General features: G+C 31.3%; 1 protein-coding gene across 1 annotated transcript in view; it reads left to right on the top strand.

Moving 5' to 3' along the window:
* Positions 1 to 14,185, top strand: part of LOC143232651 (sonic hedgehog protein-like) — a 63,064-nt gene extending 48,879 nt beyond the window's left edge. Inside the window, exons 2-3 of the mRNA XM_076468311.1 lie at positions 3,465 to 3,726; positions 8,753 to 14,185. Of these exons, the coding sequence (XP_076324426.1) occupies positions 3,465 to 3,726; positions 8,753 to 9,471 (981 nt within the window). The 3' untranslated portion in view covers positions 9,472 to 14,185. The remainder of the gene's footprint in view (positions 1 to 3,464; positions 3,727 to 8,752) is intronic.
* The last annotated feature ends 311 nt before the right edge of the window (positions 14,186 to 14,496 follow it).

The following is a 14,496-nucleotide window of genomic DNA, read 5'->3' as shown; positions in this document are numbered from 1 at the left end:
TATTTGCCAACAAGATTGACATACACAGTTTTATTTTTTGGGAGAATTTTTTTTTAATACCAACAACAATTGAATTTGTAATAACGGTTGTTACGTACAATAATTTTTATACAAAAATTTTACAAACAACACTGAACCTTCTGTCTGTCTGTTCAGTAACTGAATATTTTATCGACAATTCACGGAGAGAGAGAATAAATTCTAATTTACATGCAAAATTTTACAAACTTACAAACAATACTATGTCCACTAGCCGGTCTGGAACTGAATTCTTTGTCGACGGTTCACAAGGTGTCAATTACCTCTACATTTTTACACAGTTACATTTCACTTGACAGGAATGCTAGCTATCTCTGTTTTTAATACGTGAGTTTTTTTCCCCCATGAAAATATCCAATGTTCTCATAGAAATACTAAGGTACGAAGTTAATGTGTGTTTTTCTTACAGCAAAGCCACATCGGACTATCTGCTGTGTCTATCGAAGGGAATCGAACCCCTGATTTTAGCATTGTAAATCCATAGACATATCGCTGTCCCATCTGGGGACCAGAAATTAATTCGCTGATATTTGTAGTGTTCGAAAGCTATAAATGTTCCTGGTCAAATATCTGTAATTATCCGATTAATAAGAGTTATTCATAATAATAGCTTCCAAGGGTTATAGTATACTGAGTTTAGAGACCCAACAATATTAAACTGTCTCCCTGCGTGTTGCGATGGTTAGCTTTTATATCCATTGGACGAGATTTTCAAAATTTAGCTGGCAGCAATACCGGAAACCCTAGTATTTTACATACACACATCGTACATTGTTGATTCTTATGCTTGAGAATCTTCTACAATTTTAGAGAACAAACGGGACTTGCGCAACACACATTTAACAATATAAAAGTTACACACATTTCTAAATATATATTAAACTGAAACAAACATTGACATTAAAATAATGTTAAATCCGTTACATATTAACATGAAGGGAAGGGAGGAATACCAATAAAAGTCTGTCAGCTTAGAGAAAAAAGTTTCGGTACATTTTAGTTTTTTTGAAGTTAAGTCACAAAGCCACACAACTGGCTTTCTTTGATCTGCTCACCACAGTTATATAATAAACCTAATTTCTAGCGTTGTAAGTACGTAAACATACCAGTGTGCCACAGGGATGTAGGGTGGAAAGGATATATACTGGTAGGGTTATTTGGTTAGTTGATTGTAATCAAGCACAAAACTGCACAATGGGAAACCCCGTGCTTTGCCTACCATGGGTATCAAAACTCGGGTTTTAGCGTTATAAGCCTTCAGACGTACTAGTAGGATAATTAGAATTTTTTGTACGTAACCTATATCATAAGTGTCTGTTAAACATATGGCGTTTTGAGTTATAAAAAATTAAATGCTTTTAACGTTAAGTGTAAAGTTATTCAAATATTTTTGTGTTGAACTGTCTTCGTCGCTCTTAATTATTGCTTTAAATAATTAACAAAAATTGAAAGAGGGTAGTTATTTGTGTTAGTTTGGGTGAAAGGCAATTAAAATTGCATATATATAAGTAAGCATCTATGATAGTGGTATTAAAAATGAATATATCACTATACAATTTAAAACCTATCTGACAAACTTTTCATGTGCTGAGTGTTTTTGTTTTTTTTATTAACAGAAATCAGGAATTGTAGTAAACCAAAACAAACATTACTAATGTTTATATAGAGATTAAATTTTAAAGTTACGCGATCGTTATCACGTATTTTCTGTCAAGGGTTATACAAGTTTATTGCGATGTAATTTCCTCAGGGAATAATGTCATCAGCTTGTTAATGTGTTATCGACCCATATGCCTTATCTAGTGTTTAGAAGTTGATAACAGAGATATTTCTCATCTCGAATATGAATTTTTGTTGTAGTGTACATATGTCCCAAAAAGTGTCTCTTATTCGCAAAACGTCTGTGTAATCTTAAACATTTACCTTCATAATTGGTTTGCAAATAACATTCTATCATGTATCTAAATAACTTTGTTCTCTTAAAGATGCATACGTTTAAGAAGACAAGCGTTAAATACACTTTTTAAATCATTTTGCGACAACAGAAATTTGTAGTTGAAAAGTTGTATGAAAATTAAGAAATTATACTAATTTATAAAAGTCAATAAATATATCCTACAATAACAATGTCGTTTGAAACAGTTCACAATTCTCCTGTTGTTCTCGACCACCCAGGATATTTGTCTAGCTCTATAGAATGTTGAATATTTCTTCTTTCTCCGAAATCTCGATGAAGACTGTTTGGATAAGCCTAACACTAACCTTTCACATGCTTTTTAATTTAAAAGATGATAACAGTATCACTGTCTGAGAAAACAGAATAAATGTTAGCTTTCAGTTGAAGAATACAAACCAGAAAGTTGAAATGTATATTTCGTAAAAATGCTTTCTTAGTTAAACATGCAAGTGTTTGTATAGTCATTTTGTAATTCAAAAATAACTATTGTTAGGTAACTTGTGTCAAATCGATTAATTCTGCATGCTTAGAATGTAGGGGTAACGTTCTGACTTTGGTTCCAATGTCCATTTTCAATATGTAGGATGAAAGTAGGATGAAACAAGTTAATGTTCCCAAATCCTTGTCCTGACCAACCAATAAGTTTATTATCTGTATCTCATATTTCGAACGCTCAATCCAGTTTATTGTATTAGTAAATTTATATAAAACTCTAGCAATATGACACTTATAGTAGAACATTCTTTGACTTTTGTGTTGTTTAATAACAGTGACGTCACATCCTCTTCTATCAAAGTAACACTTCAATGTATTGTAAATGTCTTTCTCTGATCGTAACGAAATTATCTGTGAATAAACCGCATATGCACGTGTTTATCTATTGGGTTGAGGAATAATTCGTGAGCGTTTTTTCAAGTTAAACAAATATATTGATAAATGAAACGCTTTTGCAAAATATTTCATGTCATTTAGTAGATAATTTTTTGCTCTAATAGATGGTGTGTTTGATTTTCATATATCTTTAATTTTTGCTTTCATTTTCAGCTCATTAAATGGAATGTCAAGTGGACAAAATCGAGCATTTTCGACACCATCTGCTTTTCGCATTTAATTTCTTGCAATTTCGTTTAAAACAATGCATACTATATACCTAGGTATTACATGAAATAAAGTATCATAATAAATGTTTTGGGTGTAATGTATTCATGCATTGAAGTATTGTATAGTCTTGCATGTAATGCTTGAATGAAATTATTTAAAAACGCTCACGAATTATTCCTCAACCTAATGTATCAATATGCTATTAAATGATTGATTACCAAAATATGTATTCTACTTTCTAGTGTGAAGTTAAAGGACAAGTAAAAACTTGTATAATGGAAAGAGTGAATGTGTTAGGTGCAAATGTGCAATTGATTTGATTTTTTGTTATTGTTATACATTACCGAGACACATTACTTTTCTGTAGCGGTGCAAAGAAAAACTGGACACCTTAGCCATCTCAGTAATGAACCAATGGCCAGGAGTCAGGCTGCGAGTAACAGAAGGATGGGACGAAGAGCTACATCATGCTGTAGAGTCTCTCCACTACGAAGGAAGAGCAGTGGACATCACGACTAGTGATCGTGATAGGTCGAAGTACGGCATGTTGGCTCGACTGGCAGTTGAAGCAGGCTTTGACTGGGTCTACTATGAATCACGTTCCCACATTCACTGTTCTGTTAAGTCAGGTGGGACAACAAAATGGTTTTTTTAAGGTTAAAAAATATTACGTTATTATGTGATAAACCATTTGTTTATGAAACAAAAAACGTAATGAACTTACAAAGTGACGAGAAAAGTGAACTTCTAATAATAAGCAGTTTCAGGCAAGAAACGTAAAATCTCACAAGTCCTAGTTGCTTTTCACAAATGTTTGCTTTAATAGTAATAAATAGAAAAATATGTTTTAAATATGATTCTCTAAAGACACGTGATGGATGAACATGTGGGTTTATTTGTTTAAGCGAAAGTATTTTTATACTATTTTTGAACCTTATAATCAACATTTCAAATTAAATCATTCATGAAAACATCTACTAGGTAAATTTCAACTCATACCTACACAATGTAAGTATTATATACAGTATATCAGCAACGTTTTTGTTACACTAAAATATTTTTACTATAAGTTTTATATATTAAGACAAAAATGATATAGTTCAATTATATATAAGCATCTTAGAATGTTGTCGCCTGCAATATTCTATACTTAATAATATTGTCATATACATAATTCGTAACCATTAGTTTGATATTAATAAAATGAAAAGGTTTCTGGTTAGTTTTACATTATATATATATTTCTGTGTGTGTGTGTGTGTGTGTGTGTGTGTGTAAAAACAAAACTATTATTCAGTACCATTCATGGATTTTACACAACAAAGTAAAACCCACTTTTATCAGCTTGATATTATTAGTAACAAACTTTAACTTTATTAATTAGTTGTTTATTCATTGAAATCAGCGGGCCCCACTAGTAATCTGAGGGTCGCGGATTCGAATTCCCGTCGCACCAAAAATGCTCGCCCTTTCAGCCGTGGGGGCGTTATAATGTGACGTTCAATCTCACTATTTGTTGGTAAAAAGAGTAGCCCAAGAGGTGGCAGTGGGTGATGATGACTAGCCACCTTCCCTCTAGTCTTACACTGCTAAATTAGAAAAGCTAGCGTAGATAGCCCTCGTGTAGCTTGGCGCGAAATTCGAAAACAGACAAGGTACCAAACAACGTAATGACAATAAATTTAATTTTAAAACTCCGTATTATTCAAAAATTGATCATGTTTACGCAAGGGCCAAAACTTGCGCCATAAGTTATAACTAAGGATTGGAACTAAATGCTGTTTGTGAAATTTTCAGTGCTTTAACAAATTAAAATATAATAACAAATAGACATATTACTAACTTAAATTGATTAAATAACACAACTTGTGTCAGTTTCTATTCGTGGATTTTGTTTCAAATATATATAAACACAGTTTAGTGTAGTATTTGTGTGTGTGTTTTCTTATAGCAAAGCCACATCAGGCTATCTGCTGAGCCCACCGAGGGGAATCGAACCACTGATTTTAGCGTTGTAAATTCGTAGACATACCGCTGTAATAGCAGGGAGCGTGTGGTATCTAATAATAACAATACCTTATTTATCTTTTGTAAAATATCTCCTATATCAAACTAGATTTATAATTAATTTATTGTTATTAGATATTAGTATCAGACCTATTATATTTTTCACACAGCATTCTACAGGGTGTCTATAAATTATCTGACCCAATTTTAAAACTAATAACTTGGAAAACATTACAGAGAGAATACCCCAGTTTTATTTTACATAACAAAGAATCCATAAGGTGTTTTTGTTTTTCCTTATCTTAATATCCTTCCACGTGTGCACCTTTTATTGCTCGATGAATGTTCAGTTTTCTCTAGCTCCCTCTCGGTGTTCACTATCTCGGAAGTCACATTTCATAGTGCATCGATTATTCAGTGACGAAGTCCCACGACATTACACACATGTGTCGAATCTTTCACACACACACCCTAAGGAAAAATCCAACGGGTTTACGTCGGGGGAATGTGGGAGCCATCGTACTGGTTCTCTTTACCAGTTCATCTGTCTGGGAATGTATTATTCAGGAACTTCCGAACGCGAAGAGTAACAAGTTTTAGGAGCTCTTCGTCAGATTAAATAAACAAATTTACACTGTTCGAATGTTTACTCGACATTCAGTAATTTTTAAGAATTGCTAGAGAGTATAATTATAATATTCCAACCAGTCAAACATTGGTAAATTATTTTGTGAGCCTATTAAAATTAAGATCATTTATGAAATAAATTTTCAGCGTGTTCATAGAATAATTACTGGTGAACATCAGTTAGATTACACAACTTCTAATACATAGAAAAGCCAGAAAACACTATGTTACAACAATGGCTTTTATGTCACATGTTACGTATTATACTTTATCTCGGACAAGTCTCCAATTATTATTTTACGTACGTTATGTACTATAATTTCAAGTAACTATGAATTTTAACTTAGAAGGTAATTACATGTTGATATACACAATTTTTTTTTTCAAAACAAATATACTTTAATATACAAACAACAATACAATTTATAATAATGGTTACTGCCACTGGTTATTACAAATAATGATTTATATGCAATAATTTTACAAATTTACAAACAATAACTCAGTCTTATATCTGGTCTGGAACTGAATATTTTATCGACGGGTCATGTCAACGACTAGCGAATTAACTTCTGAGTTGATATTGTAACACTTTGCTTAAGCTCTTTATTCTTGACTGGCCTCATACTGCTTACAAGCTGACTTTTTTTGACAAAGATATTTAATGTCCTCGTAATTAATTCTCTGAAGTTGAACAGTTTATAATGTTCGAAATCTTTTAACGTTCCTAGTCAAATTCTGTAGTTTTCCGATTAATAAGCGTTAATCACAACTATAGTTTCCGAGACATGATATAGTGATTGTAGCTAACAAAATAATTATAATTGTCTCTTGGCGCGCTGTATTACATAGTTTAAAGCGAGATTCTCAAACGTTAAACAATGTTCGAAGACACGTAAACTATATATTGTTGATTCTTGCTCTCGAGAACCTTCTACAAATTTAGAAAACAGACAGGATTTGCCTAATATAAATCCAACAATAAACATCATACGCCTAAAAAATTATACTGAAACAAATGTAGCTATTAAAGCAAACTTTTAACGGTAAATCCGTTACACACGTTGCTTAGTAACAAAAGTATAACCAAATATTGATATTATTATATGTACTAAAGTATAAAATGAAAAGTATAGACAAAGAAACTGGAAAAAATTCTTAATGTTTTAATTTAGGTTTGTTTTTTATATTAAAACATTACTAATGTAACAAAAAATAGTTTAGTTCGGAAACGACTTAAGTTTAAAATTAAATCGATACTTTTACTTTCATCATGACACTTGTATATGCACTTGGCTCTAGGCTAGATGATCCCACACTACGTTTTCACGTTAGAGATATTATATCAACACTCACTACATTTACTCCTCAGTGACACAGCGACATGTTTACCGACTGGCAATGCTAGAAACCAGGTTTCGATACCCGTGGTGGACAGAACAAAGATAACCCATTGGGTAGCTTTGTACTTAGCTTCAAACGAACAAACTCAATATACGTATAAGTTTTTCACTTCCCCACAACGTATTTTGTTTCAAATACATATAAACACAGTTTAATGTACTCCCCTTACTAAAATCTTAATCTACAGACAGTAATCGAACTATTCTATCCAGTTTAATGTATGCTAACTTTTATGGCTTCTCCTTTCTGGAAAAATCACATACTGCTTTTATTAAGTTAAGTTTGATACAACAACGTGTGAACCCATAACAATAGGTTTACAATTACTAGTTACTTATTTTGTTGATTAGAGAAACAATATGTTGTCAAGCAACATAAGAGTAAACAAATTATAAAAGTCAAACTAAATAAACGTTTTTGCTGATTACTTACACGATTGTCAGATTTGATTATTTCGCGTATGTAATAAAATGAAACAAGTAACTGTAACTTGATCATAGAAAACTCAATAATTTTTCTAAATAAAAATAAATCGAAACTTTAAGTAACTCAGAACTTAGCTTGACAATAAACAAAACATTTCAAAAATTCTACTTGAAATTCCTTCAGCAACTTTATTTCCGGTTTTGGAAAAATTAGTTTAAAATCAAAAATATTTACGCCTATTTGTAGCATGTCCAGAATATACATCAATATTTTAGAACGAAAATCTATTATGATTGAGCAGCTAAATTTTACGCACTATGCATGCATAATTAAGCCCTCTGTTTACGAAATATGCTTTCATGACGGTATAGGATTTCACCTATGATTTTAGGTTTTTCAATGAAAATTTTAAGCTTGCAACAAACGTTTCATAAAAGTACGTCAACGACAACTGAACTACAGAAAACTAATCAGTGATCTAGGAACGGGAACTTGGGAAGGAAAGCTAGAAAGTATTGCAAATTCTAAGACTTTTGTAAATTATACCTTTTCCTTTGTTTGGAGTAGTGTCGATTTTGTTTGTCGTTTTTTTTTTTCCGTCTGACATGATGCATGAAAATAACTGTGACTTAAGACTTTTAGCTGAGGTATCGAAATAGTTTAGGCTATTTCACATTGTGATAATCTGTGCATCAGCCTTGACTAGCAGTGCAATTTTGCAATTTTCTAAGAATTACATGTTGCAAATGTTGGATAGCTGCAATATATAGCTTAAAAGACTGAAAGACAAGAGCAATTTCTTCATCGTAAACTGAAACTTTCTCTGAAAAGTAATCAGTGATCTAGAAGCGGGAATTTGGGAAGGGAGGCTAGAAATGTGTTGCAAATTTTAAGTCTTTTGAACGTGGGAAAATGCTTGAGGTAAAATATACCTAACGGGCCAGATAACCATTGATGATGGGGATTCACGACCAACGTAACTGGTCCGATTAGACCATTGCTGCGACAGTATACCATTTATCAACTCGAAAGGACATAAAATTTGTCAGCGTGTCACTGCTGTGAGCAACAATTGTCCAGTTAAAAGTTATCTGTCTGTGTAACTAGCGTGGGAGAGGGGAGGAGGAAAAGGGGGATGAGGATTGATATATGATCTGTTTTATTTTTTATTTTTCTTTCTCTCTTTTGTAGAGTCGTCTGAGGCCGCCAAATCTGGTGGATGTTTTCATAGTAATGGAATCGTTAGGACTAAAGAAGGACCAAAAAAACTTTCTGAGATTAGGATTGGAGACGAGGTTGCAGCAGTCGACAGAGATTCAAAATTAGTGTTTACTGAAGTTCTACTGTTCCTGGATCGTGACATTGACTCTCGTCAACAATTCACCATAATCGAAACGGAATCAGGCATTCGAATAACCTTGACTCCTAACCATCTTATTTTCATGGCCACTTGTAATTCTTCGATATCTGAAAGGAAAACTATGAAAGCTACTCTTGCAAAGAATGTACAGGCGGGAAACTATATTTATGTATACTCCAACAATTCGGTCTTGGAACCAGCAAAACCTCAAGTGCACTTACAGAGGGTGAAGACAATCAGTGTAAATCTGAAGGTGGGAATAGTTGCTCCTCTTACTCACGAAGGAAATTTGATTGTGGATGATGTTGTGGTGTCTTGTTACGCTGTTTTAAACTACCAATATTTGGCTCACTTGTCTTTTGCTCCTCTAAGGTTCATAGAGAATGTTAAAGACTTTACACTACATTTACTCCAGAGACTCGACATGCTGCCTGCTAATTCGTCTCTTCAAAGGGAAGTCCAAAGTTATGAAAAAGGTATTCATTGGTATGCCAAACTATTAGTTAATATTGCTTCCTACATTATGCCCAGAAGATATATTAACCAATGAACTATATGCATGAACCTATTAAGAGCCAGCCATTTGTGTTAACTTATTATAACAGCATCACTGATTGGTAGTCTAAGTGGAGTTTCAAAACTTCACTTGTAATATTTAGCTAATAGAGAAGTTACAGTATCGTTTCTCTTGTGTCTCTCTTAATGAAGGAGGTTGTAACTTTAATTTTCTTTTTAATCACAAGCACAAAGGGAGAAGGTGAATATTTTATGGTAGTCTTACTTTAAACTTTGTTTTAGGTCAGAACTCTCCATCAACATAATCACGCATCTTCATTTTCGTTTACAAGGAAACTTACATAGCTGTTATTAGCTCTTTAACTGATGAAATGGGATTTTAAAAATGCTAAAACTGTATATAAGATAATACATTGTAAATTACATTTCAATTATATTACATTGATGTTAACAAGCTTAAAATTTGGCGATTCGAGGATTAACATTTCTCAGTATAACGTTACTGTGCACCTATACTAACCTATATAGTCATTGTTAGCAGTATTAACTGACAGTAGCTTCAGTCTCCTTCTTTTTAATTTCAAAGACCATTGTTTAAAAAGTACTTCTTAACGAACAAGACATTAACTTTGGAATAAAACATAAGCTGTGGCATTGCTTTGAATTGACTTTTTTTAAACAAGACTGTAAACCTATTTAAAATAATGAGTTTACTTCGAATACAACAAAATCTGCAAGAGTTAGAATGTCGTTATCACTGGCTGATTTAAAAGTTTTTGCCATCTTTTCCTGGTATTACTTGTAGTCCTAATGTTTTACGTCATTTCTCCCAAATATATGCATAAAATTGGTATAATTTTTAGACGAACCACGAGAGAACTTGTAATATGGCTTTACTACGTCACTTAAACGCAATGAATCAACAAGAGAATCAAAGTATTATTATCCTATTTCAATGGTTTTGGCATGTCAACATTTCGAGGAAAAGAACTACACGCGGGTACTGCTACTACTAGTTCTACAGGAAAAGAAATCAGCCCTTTACGATTACAAAATTGCCGCTTTTCAGTTTCACTCGTGGTGTTAGTGCTGCCATCTTATGTCAATACTAATGAATGACTCGTAATTGCAAAGAAAAATAAGTCGTTATTCTACTGTTTTCGAATTATGCGTGAAGAGAACTGCAAGTTTCAAAATTTTCAAATTATAGTACGAGTTAAACATATTATTAGAAAATAAAATCCTTAAGGTAACGTTTCTCACAATTTCCAATTATCAGTTTGTTCCGATTGTTTTTATTTTTTTCATTGAACCAACTGATATTTTTTGTATTTAGTTAAAGCAGATGACATGTTGTTAGCTACAAAAATAGACTAAGTGCTAAACGTTTTAACCAAAAGTTCATCATTTCTATGCGAATTGCAAATAAGTATCAATATATTATTAAGTAACAGTTGTATATGACAATTTAATGAACTGGTGTTAGCCCTTGAACTATAATAATTTAAATTTATTTACTAAATTAATTTATTCATCGCAAACTAACCATTTAAATTAAAGATGAATGTAATGTGTTTAGTTAACAATAACAAATCATTCATTTCAGTTGTTTATATTTTACTTAGTATTTGAATCTATAACCAAACCGCTATATTCAGTAACAAAACATTTAGCTACCATAAATGAATACATTACACTTTAAAGCAGAAACATAAATATTACATAGTACTAAGATAAAAAATACTATTGCTTTGCTAGTATTCTATGATCTTTGCAAAGAGCATAATTTATATCTAGTACTTTGGATTTTAATTAAGATATGTCTAAGTCTTATTTTAAGACTTTCGATTTCGTTCTAACTGAATACTACTTCTATTAGTATTACCTTACATCTCTGCAATAAATGTATGCAATTTCTAAAAATTAACTTAAAAGAAAAAGTTTACTAAACTTAAATTATTATTTTCATTAATAATTGTGAATATTCTCCTCTGATTTTAAGAACCTCATAATTTTAGTCTCATTTTATCCGTGTTATTGATTTTCCCAACCCTATCCATATTTTGATCAAACACACTAAGTACAAGTGGTATAACCACCAAAAATAAGGAAAGCAAATTAAGAATGTTTTGTACATTACTACAAGTTTAGATACGACCTATAAGCGCTTACTGAAATTAAAATAATAAATACAGTTGCTAGAAACATTTGATCAGAATCAAGGTAAAGGGGAATCAGTTAAACTGCAGAATGAATGAGACATATATACACACCCACATATGACATGTTCTTAATAGCTGACAAATTACTAAATTTGATTAATTACAATACAATTTTCTTTGAGGTATATGATATCATGATTAATATAGAGTATACTCTACTGGTGTGTGTCTAACTATGTATTTCAAATACATCATGATAAATTGCACTTCCCTGCACTTTACTTTTGGTTTCTAACGGTTAGAATAACACGAAGAATATACAGCTAGTTTATTTATAAGATTTATATTAAGCTGTAGACTACATGATACATTATGAAGTGTGGTAAAGTAATGTTTATTTAGATATGATACTTAACTATACACATCTACTCACTCTTAAGAACACCAATGATAAAGAAGCTCTTTATTCAATGATCTTTAGAAGTAATTCATAACCAGAGTTCTTCATCTTAAGCCTAATAAAGTATCTATCTTAAAATGTTTAACTATTTATCTAAAATGTTTGTTATAGCGAGATAAGAGTTCACTAATTGTGACTCTAGCTCTTTAATGTTAAAAATGTATAAATTAATAACTAGATAAAAGTTCGAAAGTTGATACATATGATGAACAAGTCGCCTTTCTCAGTGTGGTGTAGGGTATATTAACGTACCAATTAACATTAATTGAAAAATAAATAAAAAACAAAAGAAAGACTCATTAAATACATATTACAGATCCAAATCATATGTATTATTTTTCAGTATTTATTTTACATTTCAGTATCGCAAGAAAAGTGAGTATTCTCTTAGTTTATAAATAATGTTGATTTCAAATTGGTATTTAATTAGTTATTAATAAAAGTATTATTAATATAAAAACTTTGCATACACTGATCTAAATTACTAAGTTAAAAATACAAATGGAAAAATAAAACCCAGGTATTTTAAAGGCCTCTTCAAGATTATATTGTAAAATGAGTATATTATTTAACACTGTAATATGTAATATTCCTTGAAGAATGTTCATTATTTATAATGTTAAGAAAATGTCTGTTTCTTATGTAAATATATTAACGCTCGTTTATAATACACTAAATTTTATGAATAAGTTGTACGCCTTTGTTTATAGCTTTTTTATTACTTTATTGTTATTATAAACACAATGAATCTGGTGTTTCATATCGAAATGTTTAATATACTTAAAAATTAATTTTTGATATTAAATATATACATATATATATAAAGATAGCTTTTTTGATATCAAAATACTGATTTAAGTGAACCGAGAAAATATATTTAATGGTTTTATTCATTTTCTGACCTTTTCTTGGAAATTTCAGAAAACGGGCCAAAAATACAGAAGTGTAAATAAAATATTTTTTTACCTGTTTTCGTATCATTATTGTACTGTTTTGTCTTCTCAGAAAGAGCCTAACCTAGGAGAATTCCTATTCATTATTCCACTGCATAATGAAATTTTAAGACGTACTGTATAGTGTATAGCAATTACTTATTGTATATTATTTCTGTATTTGAATGTATTGTGTTTGATGTATTGAAACACGCTATTTAATTTTTTATATGTAATTGCCATAATGAAGTGTACAAATGCATTCTTTGTAGTCGAATAGTAACAAAATATTAATAATGAGATAAGAGCTTGCTCATTTGCATATTGCTTTATAAATAAATTCAATTTTGCCCTAATCCTATTTCTATTATTAGTTTCGTAGTTATAACTTTAACTTACTAGGTTAGAATAGACAATCATATACTACTTACAAGTCATTCACTTCTCATTACAATACGGTCGATTTGCTTTACGACCAGAGTAAAAACATATTTAATACACTATATTTCTTCATGAAACTTCTTAGTACAACTGGTGTTATTATGTATTTCAAAATACTTCATTAAAATGCACTAAAAGTAACGTATCGAATGATGTTTCACACATTGAAGATTACTTTTGCTTAGTCATGTGAGATTCAATACGTTACTAATTCCCAATTAAACTGGTTAAAATAACGTCATTTACTTTACCCTTGTAGACCAAACTTTTCCGCTTAATGTGTTAAAACATATCCGAAAGTTATCAGAGTTATGAGCTTTAAAAATTTGAGAATGGATGCTATGATACACAAAAATCTTAATTTCCACCCAATGTGTGTATTTTATAACACAAAATATTATTAAACTATTCATTAGAACCTCCACAAAAGTTTTGTGTAGGTTTTAAGAACGCAATACGTATATGCTTAAAACATAGTATACATTGTGCAGTAGTCAGGGTGACTTTGTAGAAAGAGGTAGCAGATAAACTAGTGGCAAAGGGAGTGCTTTCTGTTACCCACTTTCAACACCCAACTCTTTCATGTGATTAATTAGTTGACGGTCGTTGGATGCAGGAATGTCTTACGGACTGAAGTTGAAATGGCACAGGTCAAAGTAGAAAGTGGGTATGACTCAATAAACGGCTCTTCATATCAACCTTATGGTGGTTGATAGATAAGAAATTTCATCTGATTTTATGTATTGTTGCAATAGTGGCGACCACTTTCTTTCATTGCATTCCTCTATAAAGAGAGCTTGCACACTTTAAGATCTATAAAACGTTTCTGTGTTCTCTTTCCAACAGTGTTTGTGTGTTGTTTTATAAACAAAAAAATAAAGTTTTTTTTTTCGTTGTAAGGACATGGTACCATCTATGAATTAGCTGACGTTAACTTATGTTAAAGGTAATACATGCAAAAAAGATAAAAAATGAGGGATGAAAGGGTTTATGAATAGCATTAACATGCAACTCATTCCAAACTATCATCCAACAAAGTTTGGTTGAGCCCAGAGACTTAGGAG

This window comes from Tachypleus tridentatus, chromosome 11 (assembly GCF_004210375.1).
Source record: "Tachypleus tridentatus isolate NWPU-2018 chromosome 11, ASM421037v1, whole genome shotgun sequence".
NCBI classification, from domain to species: domain Eukaryota; kingdom Metazoa; phylum Arthropoda; class Merostomata; order Xiphosura; family Limulidae; genus Tachypleus; species Tachypleus tridentatus.
Note: the sequence above shows the minus strand (reverse complement) of the source record. Positions and strands in the feature narration are given on the sequence as shown.